The 15,697-nt window shown below is 51.6% G+C and overlaps 2 protein-coding genes and 1 non-coding gene across 8 annotated transcripts; 1 reads left to right on the top strand and 2 right to left on the bottom strand.

The window, feature by feature from the left end:
- Positions 1 to 5,961: 5,961 nt before the first annotated feature.
- On the top strand, positions 5,962 to 7,167 carry RNASEH2C (ribonuclease H2 subunit C). Its single transcript, XM_036416596.2, has 4 exons — positions 5,962 to 6,178; positions 6,365 to 6,546; positions 6,622 to 6,741; positions 7,037 to 7,167. Exons 1-4 carry the CDS (start codon positions 6,007 to 6,009, stop codon positions 7,061 to 7,063), a joined length of 501 nt encoding a protein of 166 aa, XP_036272489.1. The 5' UTR covers positions 5,962 to 6,006; the 3' UTR covers positions 7,064 to 7,167.
- A 110-nt stretch (positions 7,168 to 7,277) lies between these two features.
- Positions 7,278 to 14,452, bottom strand: KAT5 (lysine acetyltransferase 5). Of its 6 annotated transcripts, none has more exons than XM_045573756.1 (14): positions 14,152 to 14,227; positions 13,986 to 14,052; positions 13,629 to 13,697; positions 13,405 to 13,541; positions 12,985 to 13,167; positions 12,821 to 12,895; positions 12,641 to 12,745; positions 11,923 to 12,171; positions 11,762 to 11,851; positions 9,976 to 10,116; positions 9,811 to 9,904; positions 8,065 to 8,224; positions 7,868 to 7,949; positions 7,278 to 7,790 (listed from the first exon to the last, which is right to left on the bottom strand). In XM_045573756.1, exons 1-14 carry the CDS (start codon positions 14,161 to 14,163, stop codon positions 7,656 to 7,658), a joined length of 1,599 nt encoding a protein of 532 aa, XP_045429712.1. In that variant the 5' UTR covers positions 14,164 to 14,227; the 3' UTR covers positions 7,278 to 7,655. The 6 variants fall into 6 exon arrangements, with proteins under 6 accessions (XP_045429712.1, XP_045429713.1, XP_036272438.1 ...); XM_036416547.2 differs by having other exon boundaries at positions 7,282 to 7,790; positions 12,641 to 12,715; positions 12,985 to 13,140; XM_045573757.1 differs by lacking the exon at positions 12,985 to 13,167 and having other exon boundaries at positions 7,280 to 7,790; positions 14,152 to 14,452.
- A 543-nt stretch (positions 14,453 to 14,995) lies between these two features.
- Positions 14,996 to 15,129, bottom strand: LOC118706993. The gene has a single exon (XR_004984169.1). It is a non-coding gene; the product is annotated as a U11 spliceosomal RNA (small nuclear RNA).
- Positions 15,130 to 15,697: the final 568 nt, after the last annotated feature.

Genomic DNA, 15,697 nt, shown 5'->3' with positions numbered 1-15,697 from the left:
GTGTTTCTAGCTCTCTATCCCTCTCTTTTCCTCTCTGTAAAAAATCAATAAAAATATATTTTAAAAAAAGAAAATGGGTCTCATCTCCCCAAGTAGTCCACACACACCCCTGGACAGGCAGCCTGGAAACAGAAGAAAGCTGTCATACACTAGAGCAGTGTTTTTTCAACCTTTTTTGGGCAAAGGCACACTTGTTTCATGAAAAAAATCACGAGGCACACCACCATTAGAAAATGTTAAAAAATTTAACTCTGTGCCTATATTGACTATATATAAAGTAATTCTCTTGAATAGGAATCAAATAAACACAAAGAAAGTATTTTATAATTACTTTATTATGAAATAATAAGTAAACAAAATAGTGAAAAATTATAAAATTCTTGTCTTGTCTGCACCTACGGCACACCAGGCAACATCTCAGTGTGCCGCGCGGAACAGCGGTTGAAAAACGCTGCACTAGAGAGCATGTGCCTGGGTTGCCGCTCGATCCCCAGTAGGGGGCGTGCAGGAGGCAGCTGGTCAATGATTCTCATCAGAGAGATGTTTCTAGCTCTTCCTCTCTCTCTCTGAAATCAATAAAAATATATTTTTTAAAAGAAACACAAAAGTATCTGGAAATAAAGATTCCATTACAAGATGCCCAAAGAAGAATAGACTCAAAATATAATAAGGGGCATTGAAGAAATACAAAAACAAGAGAATGAAAGTGAGACGAAGGAGTCTCAAGGGATCATAAGAAAATCATGAAAACAGAAGATAGTCAAAGAAGGAGTCACATTTGCATTTAGGGTCCCTGAAGAAAAGCTAACCGCTGAACCACAGCGGTATTTACCGCTGCATTCTAAAAAACTCTCCAAGGAAGAAGAATCTGCACATTCAAGGGGCCCGCTGGGAACCTTGGAAAATTAACTCAGAACAGTCAACTTTGAGGCATCCTCATAAAACTATTAGTTTTCAATTTTTTTTCCAACAAAAATACCCAAGATCTCCAAGCAGGAAGATCAAATAACTTAGAAAGGCAAAATGGCACATACAAAGTAACATGGCGTTTGGAGCAGCATCTTCTAAACATTTAAGGGTAAACCAAGGTTTTTATATTCGCAGGGATTGTCCTTCCAAGTGTCAAGGCTTTAGGAAACAGTTTTGTGTTTTTCAGCAAGTATTTATGCACCCATAAGGGAATGTGATAGAGAATGCACTTCATCCAACCAAGAGATATGAGCATGTGTGTGCGTGTGTTGATCTAAACATATGATCTAGCAACCGAAGGACTTGTATACATGCATATAAGTACAACCAATGGACACAAAACTCTGGGGAGGGAGGGTATGTATGGGGGGGCAATGTTAAAATATGTACACAGATAATATTGATAATTTAATTTAAAAAAGCAACCTTAAAAAAATAAAAAAACTAGGAAATAAATAAACATATGATATAGGACTAAAAGAAAGGTGGGCGTGAGGGTAAATAAATAGGTCATATATCATTGTGAAGTAGTAACAATATCACTAAAAACATGGGAGACCCAGTGGATGTGGCTCATGGTTGAGCATTGGCCCATGACCCAGGGCACCTGCCTGAGTTGCAGGCTCAGTTCACAGTAGGGAGTGTGCAGGAGGCAGCCGAACAAAGATTCTCTTCATTAATGTTTCTCTTTCCCTCACCCTCTCTGAAGTAAATTAAAAAATAGTTTTAAGAAAAGCATGAGAGCCCTAACCAGTTTGGCCCAGTGGATAGAGCGTCAGCCTGCGGACTGCAGGGTCCCGGGTTCGGTTCCGGTCAAGGGCATGTACCTTGGTTGTGGGCACATCACCAGTGGGGAGTGTGCAGGAGGCAGCTGGTCGATGTTTCTCTCTCATCCATGCTTTTGGCTCTATCCCGTTCCCTTCCTTTCTGAAAAAATTCAATAAAATATATATTTTTTAAAAAGCATGAGGGAAGGGAGAGGGAAATATGAAAGTAAGATAAGCTGACTGGTGGCTGAGTAGTTGCCTCTCAGCTCCAAATTCATTCCTTATTGCCTACTCTGAAAATGGGCCTGGACCCTTTATGTTCGTCAGCTGGCGCATTACTCAGCTTTGTCGGTAGAGGGCGCAGGGGAGCCATCGCAGAAGGGCTTTTTCAAACTTCCTCCTGTGTGCTGACTAGACAACGTCTTCAAGCTTGTCTGGTACCCAAGGTCCTCCAGCAGCAGCCATGTCCGTGCTCTCTCATCATTGATGTTTCTAGCTCTCTTTCTCTCTTCCTCTCTGAAATCAATAAAAATATACTAAAATAGTTTTTAAAATTTTAATGTATTGATTTGAGAGATAGAGGAAGGGAGAGAGAGACAAACATCGATATGTTGTTCCACTCAATGTATTTATTGGCCACTTTTTTGTTTTTCATTTGTATATCATTTTAGTAGCAGAATATTTATTTTATAGGTTTAAGAAGATGCATCTTGTTCTTCATTCTGTGTGTCATGTTTAAATGATATGTGTGTGGGGCTTACATTGGCTAGGAAAGACCTTGGTTACTTCTTGCATGTGCCCTGTCTGGAGATTGAACCGCAACCTTGGAGTATTGGGACAATGCTCTAACTAACTGAGCTACCTGGCCAGCACCTCCCATTACAGCCTTTTCATGAGCTTTTGGGCAAGGATAGGCATGATTTGGGAAGGAAATGATGCCTTCTACCTGCAGAAGGTGCTCTTTGGTGAATATTCACAGGACAGTTATTCCACTCTGGACCCATTCCAAGAAGCCTACTGATACCAGAAATGAAAGACGGGTCATCACTAGTGATCCCATGGACATTAAAAGGACAATGAAATAGCCCTAACCGGTTTGGCTCAGTGGATAGAGTGTTGGTCTGCAGACTGAAAGGTCCCAGGTTGATTCCGGTCAGGGGCATGTACCTTGGTTGTGGGCATATCCCCTGTGGGGAGCGGGCAGGAGGCAGCTGATTGATGTTTTTCTCTCATTAATGTTTCTAACACTCTATCCTCACTTCCTCTCTGTAAAAAAAATCAATAAAATATATTTTTTTAAAAACCAAAAGGATAATGAAGTATTATGAACTACTCTATGCCTCCAATCTGATAAATGGACAAGTTCTTTGAGTGACACGAAATAAGGCAACCTTGACTATATTGGGGTTTGGTTCCAGACCACCGCAATCAAGTGAATATTGCAATAAAGTGAGTCACCCAAATGCTTTGGTTTCCCGCTGCTGGATTTTGCAAATAAAGTTTTATTGGGTCCTAGCTGGTTTGGCTGTGGATAGAGCGTCAGCCTGCGGATTGAAGTGTCCTGGGTTCGATTCCAATCAAGGGCACATGCCCGGTCTCCATTAGGGTGTGTGCAGGAGACAGCCAACCAATGATTCTCATCATTGATGTTTCTATCTCTCCCTCTCCTTTCCTCTCTGAAATCAATAAAAAAATATTTTTAAAAAAGTTTTATTGGAACACAGCCATGCCCATTCATTTACATATTGTCTATAGCTGTTTTTATGACAAAGTTGAGCAATTGTGACAGAGATCATATGTGAGGTCTGCCAACCTGTCCTATGTATGTAAATAATCAGAAGGTAAAATGGAAAAAAAGATCTGGGAATACACTTTAAAATATAGCCGGGACCAGTTTGGCTCAATGGATAGAGCGTCGGCTTGGGGACTGAAGGGTTCCGGGTTCGATTCCTGTCAAGGGCATGTACGTTGGTTGCGGGCATATCCCCAGTAGGGGGTGTGCAAGAGGCAGCTGATCGATGACACTCTCTCATCGATGTTTCTGGCTCTCTATCTCTCTCCCTTCCTCTCTGTACAAAATCAATAAAATATATTTAAAATATATATATATATATAACTATTGCCCAGCCGATGTAGCTCAGCAGCTGAGCATCAAGCCAGGAACCAAGAGGTTGCTGGTTTGATTCCTGGTCAGGGCACGTGCCGGAGTTGCAGGCTCCGTCCCCTGTGCAGAGCTTGCAGGAAGCAGCCTATTGATGATGTTTCTCTCTCGTTGATATTTCCATCTCTCTATTCCTCTTCCTTCCTCTCTTTGTAAAAATCAATTAAAACACTTTAAAAAAATAAAAGCTATTTTGTATTAAGAAAACCTCAATTGTACAGACATAAAAGTTGTAATTGGTACTTTGTATCTTATTTTTAAACTTTTTAAAATGGATTTTACCAATGGACACAAAATTCTGGGGAGGGAGGGGATTTGTGGAAGGGAGAGGGGGGCAAAAAAAATCAATAAAATATATTTTAAAAAAAATAATAAAATAAAATGGATTTTAGAGAGATGGAGGGAGAGAAACATCATTTGGCTGCCTCCTCCTGCACATCCCCGGCTGGGGAGTAAGCCCATACCCCAGGCATGTGCCCTGACCAGGAATTGAACTGGCAGCCTTTTGGTGCATGGAATGACGCTCAACCAACTGAGCCACACCAGCCAGGGTTATGTATCTTATTCTTGATAGAAAACTAAAAAAGATTCTCTAAATTAATCTGTCAATACTCTCCAGCCAAAGACCACCAGGAACACGTCTGTAGCTGAATGAATGGGTTTATTACTCTTACACTGTGGGGCATCTCAATAAGGGGGCGTTAGAAGGATTTTTAGGGTCTGTGCATGTGTTAGGTGATTTGGGGGAGGGTTTAAGGAAGCTTTTCTCTGGATTGGATGCTGTTAGGAGTGGAAGTATTTCTATGAGATAGTAATGTTGACATCTTCACTAAATGGCGGCTAACGCTATAATTGGTAAAGAAGCAAATCACATATAATCCACAATAGAGGGATGTTTCGTCATTTTTGTGGTTTGGACAATGCTTGCCTTTGTCCATGTTCACGTGATTACAGAGCGACCTTGTTTTTCTTTTGGTCCCTCATGACCTTGTCTGATAATCTATGGAATTATTCATGTTCACAGAACACCAAGGCCAGCTCCCGATGTCTGGGGATGTTTTTTTCTCTCTCAAATCAATGAATTAAATGCAATTTTAATCTTGATCATCAGCTCATATGTGTTTGTTTTTTGAGAGAACTTGACAGAACTTAGCTATACAAATAAATATTAGAGAAGAGTTAAGAAACCCAAAAAGTATTGTGAAAACTAAAAGACCTAGAAATAAAAGATTGGTAGATTGGTAAATTTGACTGTACAAAATAAATTCATCTGTGTAATAAAAATAAAAATACACAGGTTTGGAAGACAAACCACAAATTAATATAAAATATCTTCAATTAATTTGAGGAAGAGCTGATATCCCTAGTAAAATTTAAAAGAACCTCCCTATCAATATAAAAAATATATTTTTGGAATAACTTTAATTTTTTTAAAAATAAGAATGTACCATTCTACACCTAAAACTAATATCGTATGTTAACTGTAATAGAAAACAAATTTTTATCAAAATAAAAATACACCATTGAAAAAATTTTCAAGGCCCTGTCCCGGTATGTTAGTTGGTAGAGCATAGTCCTTATACACCAAGGTTGCCAAGGTTTTGTTTGAGTCAGGGCACATACAAGAATCAACCAATAGATGCATAAATGGGTGGAGCGACAAGTTGTTGTTATTGTTGTTTTCTCTTTTCCTCTCTAAAATAATTTTATTTTTAAATTTATTTTATTTTTTATAAGTAAATAATTTTTAAAAAACGATTCTATTGATTTCAATGATGAGAATCATAGTGGGCACCTCCTGCACGGCCCCTACTGAGGACTGAGCCCGGAACTCCAGAATGTCCTGGCGCTGGGAATGGAACTGTGACCTGGTTCATAGGTCAAAGCTCAACCACTGAATCACACCAGATGGGCAATAAATGTTTTAAAAAGAGAAGAAATAATTTTCAAGAAGAAAAACAAAACTGGGACTTAAACTGAGGGAGATGGGACTTGCAAAAGTCAGGAAAGACTACGCTTCCCAGGAGGCTCTGCGCTGACTGTCCAAGGGTTCCCGACAGGCTTCGCGCACTTTACGCGCCAGCTCTGGCCACGGAAACCCGGCAGAGGATGGACAGCGGCGACGAGATAGACGTGGAGAAGCACCGCATCCACCTGCGCCCCATCACTCTGCGCGACGCCGCGCCTGCCACGCTGCACCTTCTGCCCTGTGAAGTCGGGGTTAGCCGGCCGGCCCCCGTGGAGCGCTTTTTCACGCCGGCCATCCGTCAGGGTCCCGACGGTGAGCGCTCGCGGCTGGACTACGGCTCCCGGTAGCCCCCGCGCCGGCGCCGCGCTCTCCTCGGCGAGGACGGGCGCGAGGGCTCCTGGGAACCGTGGTCCACCGGAGGCGGCGGGAGAGCCGCCACCGGGGCTGCCCTGCGGGGCATGGACCAGGCCCTCACCGAGGCCCGACCACCTCCTTCAGGACTCCAAGTGTCGTTTCGGGGCCGCAGTCTACGGGGCGAGGAGGTGGAGGTGCCGCCCGGCCTGCTGGGCTACGTGATGGTGATGGAGGAGAAGCCGGTGGGGAAGCAGGACTTCTCCGCGGGATCAGACCGTGAGGAGCAGGAGCTGGTGGAGCCCCCGGAGGCGCTGGAGCGGGACTTCGTGAGCACAGGGGCCGCGGGGGTGCGGGGGTGCGGGCGGGAGCGGCGGCCCCATGCTGAGCCCGGCCTCCCCCAGGACCGCTTCATTGGCGCCTCCGCCAGTTTCAGCCGCTTCACCCTGTGGGGCCTGGAGACCACCCCCGGCCCGGATGCCAAAGTGCGTGCGGCCCTGGCCTGGCCCGGCCTCGCGGAAGCGGTGAGTAGACATACGGGCCCGCTTCTTCCCAGGCCCATCCATTCCCGTCTCAGGCTTCCGTGTATTCACTGGGCTGCCTAGAATCCTGCCCCTCGGTGGCCTTGGGCTTTAGGGCTGCTGGAGCCTGGCTCTAAGTGGAAGGTTAGACTGGGTCAGGGCTGTGTGGCTCCCCCACCACCCCTCTCTGTCCTGCGTGGAAGGGGCCATCATTCTGAGGAGCTGGGTCCCTCCAGAGTACTGCACCACCCAGCCCTCCACCTCAGAAGCCCGGTGGTGAAAGGGGCTCCTGTTGCAGATCCATGCCCAGGTGCCGCAGGACTGAGAACCAGAGCGGGAAACTGGAAACCACTGATCCCGTCACCCAATACACCAGCTCTCCACCTTGGATCCACCGAGTCCACCACCCCAATAAAAGCTCGCACAGCATCCGTGTTTGCCCACACTTTGGAGCTGCTCTTTCTCCCACAAGAACATTTCATGGCTCTGGCCCATAGAAACAGTTTATTACAGGGGGAAGGGGACGCGGGGGTGTGTGTGTGCGTGTGTGACGATACAGGGACCGGACGGGTACTGGGGCGAGAGGCCAGAATTTTGTAACCAATACCCACCCCACCCCCACTCCTACTTTACAAATTTTTTACAGCCACCAACCTCTGTACAGAGTGCCCCACTCCCCTCTCACTGCGCACGTCTGCCTGGCTCCCTCTGGCCCCTGGTTCACAGCCAGCCTGGGCGCAGAGGGGGCCTGAGCCCTGAGCTCACTTTGGTGCTGGGCACCAACCAGCCCCTGCCAGGCCGGCCCTCTCCTGTGGAACTGTCCTCAGCCTGGTCTGTCCCCCAGGGAGCCCTGTGGGCGGGAGGGACCGTCAGCTCCAGTCCTGCCGTGCTGTGGGCGCTCCCACGGCTGAGCCTGGTCACCACTTGCCCCGCTTGCTCCAGTCCTTGGGAGTGAAGTGCAGACACTTGGAGTCGATGCGGAGGAGGCGCTTGAGCATGGCCCGCTCGTGTCCATCCACAATGTCCTCCGACAGCGTGAGGATGTACTGGCCCTGGCGGGAAGGGACAGCCGGTCAGCGCGCGGGGCGAGCCCTCTGCACCTCCAGCGCCTGTCCCTGACACCCCCTACCTTGTAGTAGTTGATGAGGTTGAGGTACTGGAGGGTGGAGATGACGTCCTCCTTCTTGATGCTGGTGATCTCGCTGATCTCGCTGCGGGAGGACAAAGGTCAGGTCCCGCGCCCTTCTCTGCCCCAGGGGCTCAGGGGGAGAGAGGCTGGGAGCACCCAGGCCAGGCCATGCACCCCCGTAGGTGGGCCAGGCTCACTTGATGGTAATCTGTGGCCTCTCCCCGCTCTCAGACTTCAGTCCCATCAGGATCTCCAGGATGGTCTGGGACCAGTAGCTTCGGTAGGACAGGAGGCCAAGGTCCGAGAGGGGCTTCTCAGGGGTCCCCGTCTTCCCTTCCACTTTGGAGAGCTCATAACCTAAAGCATCGGGGAGGGAGAGAATGAGCACAGGGCCACAGCTTCATATAACCACGCTGAGGCAGAGTGCCCGCTTCCCATTCAGGCCCTGCTGTGGGGTGGTCTGGGACAGGGCGGGGCTTGTCTGCTCTGCCTGTTTCCTCATGAAGGACCATGACCTGTGTGCCAAGCACAGTGGCGGGTACTGGAGGCACTAAGCGGGAGGGTGGTGGGGTTAGGGTAAGAGTGTAGAGGTGGAGTGCGGGGAGGCAGAGAAAACGGCTTCTAGAAAGAAGAGTCTCCGATTTCCGTGTCGCTCCACACTCCCCCTGTACTTGGGTGTGCGAAGAGGGAAGCAGAGCGACCCCACCTGTGGGCCAGGCCGGAGGCGCGCTCCCGAGCTGTGACCTGAGCCGCAGCAGCTCGGAGACTGGGCTGACCAGGTGGCTGTGAGGGTGCAAGGAGCACCAAAGCGCTTCCCACTCAGGGAAGACAGTCCTCCCTCTTGGAGCTCCCTCCCACTCGACTGCTCTGCCCTCTGGCCTGCTGAGCTGGCACTGGCGGTTCCTGGTGAGAACTCAGACCTGCAAAGCCCTGCACGGCCTCACGTCTCTTGGGCAGTCTTCATCACTCTTCCTCATCCTCAGTCATAAGCACTTTGTGTTCCCTGCTCTCGGTTCATCTTTGTCAGCCAGTCTGGCCCTCTTGCCCAACCGCACGACTTCCACCAAGGAAGCCGGTGTGGAGGGCAGATAGGGTCGTGTTTGGAGAGAGAGCACGGAGGACGGAACACACCGGGCTCCTACTTAACCTTGCTGGGTCATGGTGCGTGTCAAGTCCTGACAGGTCCACTGGCCTCACACCCTCCCACCCTGACTGCCAAACTGAGCACCCTCCTTGGTAGCCCTGCCTGCACCCCTCTCCATTGAGGCCTGTCCTCCAGGGCTTCGTTAAGCATCACCTGTTACCAGGCTGAGGGCTTCTAAAGATGGGGCCCCATCGCATCATTCTACCAATAACATTTCCCAAGCGGGCCACGACCTGGTCAAGTCCAGCCTGGTTTCCCGAACAGCTAAGGCCCCCTCCCCACCTTCCAGCTCAGTGAATGGCGAGTGAACAGACGGGAGAGGGAGGCTGGGCAGCAGAAGGGAGACTTGGGATCGGAGGGGACACTGAAGAGTTCATGAGGGATGAGGGCAGAGTCCCTTCTGGGCTTAAGACACTGGACAGGGCCATAACCATGCAACCAGTTTCCATCTCTGCTGAATGAGCAGCACTTTGAACATCTGTCTACCAAGCTCCGAAAACAGCTGGCCCTCATCCCGGAACTTGCAGGACAACACCGAGGCAGAGGGATGAGCAGCAGTGGCTCACTCGGCTTCAGCTCATGGCCCTGGGCAGAATGTGAGTCAAATTTGGGGAGAGGTGGGTGATGCTTAGAGCCTTGGTCAAGGAGCAGTGAGGGGCTGAGAACCTAATCCTGAGATGCCACCCCAGCTGACCGTGGCAGTGAACCTGAGAATGAAAGAATCTTGGAAGAGTCCCATCTTGATTTCTGGCCGAGGTGCCGGGCTGGCCCAGCCCCGGCCGTGAGCTGAGGTACTCACTGAACTCAATCAGCAGCTTGCCGTAGCCCCGGCGCTGGTAGGGAGGCAGGGTCAGGATGCAGGCCACGTTGTAGTCTTCTGTGGACTCCTTCTCCTGGGGAGCGGCAGTGGGTGTGAGGGCGGGACCGGCCCAGGCAGGCGGGCGGAGGGGCGGGCGGTGCTCACCTTGGAGAAGTAGCCCACGATGTGGAAGCCTTTGCAGTCATACTCCGTCATGACGTAGAAGAGGAAAGGGTCTGTGTCGTAGTACAAGGTCTTGTGGTCGAGGAAGCACTTGGCCAGAAGACACAGGTTCTGGGAGTAACTCTGCGAAGGGAAAGGCCTGTCAGGGCTCCGGGCACCCTGATCCCAGCATGGCCACCGGGGCTGCTTTGTGGCCCAGCTGACGGGTGGCACGCCTTCCTCCCTGAGGCCCGACTCCATCGGGCAGGGCCACTCTGCAGTGTGAAGCCCATGGACCAGCCCCGGACAGCCTCCACCGAGTCAGCCCTGGGGGCCGCACTGCCCGGTGCTGTAGTCAGCAGCCAACAGGCTGACGCGCACCCAGGAAGGCTGACGAGGCTTATGAGAGAAGCCCTGCCCACGTGACAGGAGTCTGGCTGTCAAAAATACAACTCTTCTGCCTACAGTCACACCTCTTGGGAACTGACTCAGTCTAAACTGAGGTAAGGCATTCTAGAACTTAAAAAATAGCCTTAGGAGCCCCCTGCCCAAAAAACTTATTGCTTTTGCTCTTTTACCTCTGTACACAATTATTCTGCACTTCAGACATAGCTTTTAGCTACATGCTGGGCACTGCCACCTGGATGCCATGTTCACCCTTAACACAGAACAGAGGTAAAGCGGCTCTTCCTCTCAAGCTCCCCACTGCCAGGCAAGGTGCCTGCCTCCCTCACCACCTTCTGGGCCCCAGAAACAGGGGAGTCTCTCAACGGTGCCTCTCTTCCTCCCCACAACCAGACTAAAGCAGGCTGGAAGCTTTAGTCCCCAACTCTCCCCCCTGCCTCACTCCCACCTCCGGAGCTCTGTCCCTGTAACAGCTTCCCCTCATCCTCTGCCCTTCACACCTACCCTCACATGCCTGCCCCTCAGAACTCCACAGCTTGGGGGTCCCTTACCACCTCGTCCTTCATGTCAAGGCTCAAAAGTCACCTCTTCTGGGAAGCTTTGGTACTGCCTCCTCTGGGTCCTAATAATGCACCCTCTGCTTCAGGACACCTAACAGCCGGGGAGATCTAAAGTGGCCACTGGGCCCTGGCCGGTTTGGCTCAGTAGACAGAGCATTGGGTTCGATTCTGGTCAAGGGCACATACCTCAGATGTATGCTCCTCCCTGACCCAGCCCCAGTCAATATGTGTGCAGGAGGCAACCAATCAAATGTGTTTCTCTCACATCGATATTTCTCTGTCTTTCCCTCTCTTCTACTCTCTCTAAAAATCAATGGAAAAAATATGTACTCGGATGAACATTGAAAAAAAGGGGGGAGTGGGCGCCAAAACCGGTTTGGCTCAGTGGATAGAGCGTTGGTCTGCGGACTGAAAAGTCCCGGGTTCGATTCAGGCCAAGGGCATGTACCTTGGTTGCGGGCACATCCCCGGTGGGGGGTGTGCAGGAGGCAGCTGGTCGATGATTCTCTCTCATCAATGTTTCTAGCTCTCTATCCCTCTCCCTTCCTCTCTGTGAAAAATCAATAAAATATATATTAAAAAAAAAAAAAGTGGCAATCAGTGTGTCTGCTTTCTCCATGGACTGAGCTCTAAGCAGATTTCTGTCTAATTCCTGGTCATGTTTTTATCTCCCAGCTCCTGCCCTTCAGGGAGAGGCAGGATGGGAACTCAATAAAAATGGCGTGAGCCAACTTGTTGGCCGGACTGGTCAGTGTTTTCCTAAGCATTTGACTTCCCCAGACTCCCAAGTTCCCAGGACTCCGCACCGAGCCTCGGTCACTGACCTTATTCTTGCGTCCGTCGATCTCAAAGAAGGAGATGGTGCCTTTGCGGTAAATCTCGTTGCCTGGGGGATGGCGCAGGTCACACTTGGTCTGAGGGAGAGAGGCGGGTCAGGGTGGCGAAGGATGGGGGTGCTGTAGGGCAGTACCTGGCCCCTTCATACCAAGTGACGCTGCAGACACTTGAGGCTGCGGCCATACTTGAGGCAGAACTCGCAGAGGTAGAGGACGGGCAGTGTGGTGAGCTCCTGTGGGTACGGGGAGAAGTACCACGGCTTGAGACGGTGGCGGCCCAGCTCGATGCACTCGATGTTCTTCATCCGGGTGACGATGTCGTCGTGGCTGCGGTCGGACACCAGGCTCCCCGTCATGCGCGGAGCTGATGGGATTCCATCTGAGCTGTCCTGGGAGTCCTGCCCGGGGCCCGGGGAAGACACTGCGTTACAGGAGACCACAGCTCACAGCACTGCTCCCCCTGCCCCCCGCCGCCCAGGTTCCCTTGTTCAAGCCTAACAGCAGCCTGGTGGGGGAGTTACTACATCAGTGGTCGGCAAACTGCGGCTCAAGAGCCACATGGGGCTCTTTGGCCCCTTGAGTGTGGCCCTTCCACAAAATACCACGTGCAGGCGCGCACATACAGTGCAATTGAAATTTCGTGGCCCATTCACGGAAGTCGGTTTTCAGCTCTCAAAAGAAATTTCAATCGTTGTGCTGTTGACATGTGGCTCTGTTGACTAATGAGTTTGCCAACCGCTATACTACATAATCCCCACTCTCCAGATAAAGAAACCAAGACCACTGGTTTATTTTTAAACTAGCCACTGAACTCCACCTGTCTATGTCCCTTCCTTTTTACTCAGCCTCCCTCTTCCCGAGACCCACCTCATCAGTGCCCAAGCAATTGGATTTTCGCTTCCGTCCTGGCTGAGCTGCCACCGCCCTGCGGGCTGACCCATTCTGTAGGTGAGATGACAGGAACAGCAGTGGCTGTGAGATGCGTTTGAAAGGGGCTCCCAGAAGGCAGGAGAAGGAAGGAAAAGAAAAGTGGTCTGGAGGGCTCACCTGGGGAAAAACTGAGGCGGGGGCTGTCTCACTGGGCACTGGAGTTGCTGGTGAAACCACCTCCACCTTTCGTTTCTGCAGAGAGAAACCAAGAAAGGTGGGTCAGAGGGTAGAGAAGGCGGGACCTGAGAGGAAAGCAAGGTCCCTGGAATTGCTGAGGGTACCGTGGAGCGGTGGTTGGGCTGCAGACAGGAGCTGGAGGAGAGCGGCTGGTCGGGCTCACCGCCGGGAATGGCCTCCCGCTCCTTGGGCAGGTTGAAGCGGAGCGTGATCTGGACCGGGATTGGCAAGGTCTTCCCGCTGGCCTGTGCGGAGGCCGGCTGTAGAGATAGGTCCAGGGTCTTCCTCTGGGGGGGGATGGTGGTGGGATGGGGCAGGGCAGTGGAATCATCAAACCCCACCCTCTCAAGGACACAGGAATAGCCTTTGGACTCGGGAAGCTACATCTGCGATTTGGTCCCCATCCTTTGTAAGCAGAAACCAGGATGGGAGGGTGCTGCCTCCAGCCCATCCAGGAACCACTGAAGCCGAGAGAGGAGAGGAGGCGGCGGCAGGAGAGGAGGTGAAGCAGGGGACCTACTCACCACCTCTCTCTCGGGAGAGCCAGGGCGGGACCCAGGGAGCCCGTTCTTGGTGGGGGTCTTGGCCTCCTTCTTAGGGAACTGAATCTTCTTCAGGTCCAGCCGCTCGTGGGTCACCCATTCATCCAGGCGTTTGTTGACTGCAGCGGTGGGGGCGGCTCAGGAAGGAGTGCCAGAGACCATCCCCCCTCTGCCCCGCGGCCCTCCAACCCCAGCCCGCCACTCACAGTCAATGTAATGAACGTAGAAAAGCTTCCTGCCACTGATGTCCTTCACGCTCAGGATCTCGGCCAGGGCTGCGGAACAGCACAGGGGCCACAGAGGGTCAGGCCATGAGCCTCCACCCTCCTCCCCCGAACCACACTCCCGAGCCGATCTCTACGCCCCGGCACCAGGCAGCCCCCGGGCACCCAGAGCCACCCCCTCTGCAAGCCCCGCCCTGCCCATCGCGGAGCCGCACAGGCCACGCCCTCCTGGGGACCGGCCCCGCCCGCCCCAGAATCCTCCTCCTCCCGAGGGTTCGGTTGACTCCCGCCCGCCCCTCGCCCTCGGGTCGCTTGGCCCCGCCCCCCGACGTCACTCACGCCACTCATCCTCGTTGTCCTGGTTCCGCCGCAGCACCGGCAGGCGGCAGCCTTCGATGATCTCCCCCTGGGGAGACAGCGCGGCGCCAGGGTCGGCTACTGGGGGTCCTCGGGCTCTACCCACCTCCCCTGGCTCCCTCCGCCCCGCCCCGGGCACCGGACTCACCACCTCCGCCATCTTCCCTCCCTCCACTGCCACTTCCGGCCCCTCTGGGAGACGTCACTTCCGGGTCTGAGCGCGTTACAGGCCCGGGCTTCCCGGTGCCGCTCCGGACGAGGACCCGTGAGAGGCCCCGCTGCCCCGCTGGGGGCGGGAGGACGGCCCGTCCGGCCGGCAGGACAATGGGGCGTTTTACATCGCGGCCCGGGTCCTGGGTGGAATCTCCACAACGTACACAACGATTGGAGGAAAGCTGAGTCCGTCACGTGACGCTCACCGGGTGCGACGCCAGTCACGTGGGCGCAGCGCGGGTGACTGTGTTTGTGCTTTGGGGGTGGCTGGCCTCAGTCCCAGGGGCTGTGGGAGGCGTCGATGGGCGTGAACTGCGCATGCTCCGCGGGGGCGGGTGTGTGTGTGTGTGAGTGTGTGTGTGTGTGTGTGTCAGGCCTGGGAGGTTTGGGAGTCCGGGTGGGGCTGTGAAGGGACTACTTTTGGGGACTGAAGATAGTTCTAGATCGTCTTGTACGTGAAGTTTATGTGTTGTCAGAACAACACAACATTATTCATTCAGACATTCCACAAACGTTTAACAGTCTCCTACCATGTGCCAGGCACTATTCCTGGAGTGTGGAATGCATCAGTAAGTAAAGAACCTTGCCCTCATGGAGCTTACATTCTTGAGGTTGGGAGGAAAAAGATGTATGTAAGAAACAGTAGCTATAAAATAAAGTAAATTATTCAGTATATTAAAGAGAGGTAAGTGGGGAAACCAAAAAGAATGCACCAGGGGAAGGAGATGGGCAGGTAGGTTGCCATTTTATTTTATTTTTATTTTTATTTTATTTTTTTTGCGGGCGCCAGGACCAATGATCACCAGCTGCCCAGGTACCAAAAAATTATGCTTCCGAAATCTCTTGATGTCGATTCCGCACGTAGAGCAATCAGGCTGCTCTAAATGTGCCACTCACGACAGAAGCCCTGGTAGGTTGCCATTTTAAATAGGGTCAGGGCAGGCCTGGCTGGAAGTGTATCAGTTGAGAAAAGACTTAGAGGAGGGGTAGGGAACCTCTTTTCTGCCAAGGGCCATTAGGATTTTTACCAGCACAAATGGGTTTACTAGGGAAGTGCCGAGAATAGTAATTCAGGACAAGCAAGCTATAGCAAAAGCCACAAGCAAATAGGCAAATTGAGAAACAAAAGAGAGGAACATTGTTTTATGGAGAGAAAAAGAGGAAGTTGGGAGGAGTTGTTTTAACAAAAATCCATTGGAGAAAGGCAAGAAGCGTTCAGGGAACTGAAAGTTCTCATTCCCTGAGTAGCTGGGGTGGTGCAGTTCCTGTAGGAGCTGCAATGTACATCTTTTCTGTTGGGGTCTGTAAATGACCATTATTGTCCTTAGCGACAGTGGTACTGAGTGAGAGCTCCCCCTACTGGCCTTCTGACCCCTTTTTTAGTGATGTTTCCCTTTATTTTCACAACGTCTTCAAGGTTCATCCACCATATAGAGAGTGTCAAAAACACATTCATTTTTGCTGAAACCGGTTTGGCTCAG

This window comes from Pipistrellus kuhlii, unplaced genomic scaffold (genome assembly GCF_014108245.1).
Source record: "Pipistrellus kuhlii isolate mPipKuh1 unplaced genomic scaffold, mPipKuh1.p scaffold_m20_p_56, whole genome shotgun sequence".
Taxonomy (NCBI): Eukaryota; Metazoa; Chordata; class Mammalia; order Chiroptera; family Vespertilionidae; genus Pipistrellus; species Pipistrellus kuhlii.
Note: the sequence above shows the minus strand (reverse complement) of the source record. Positions and strands in the feature narration are given on the sequence as shown.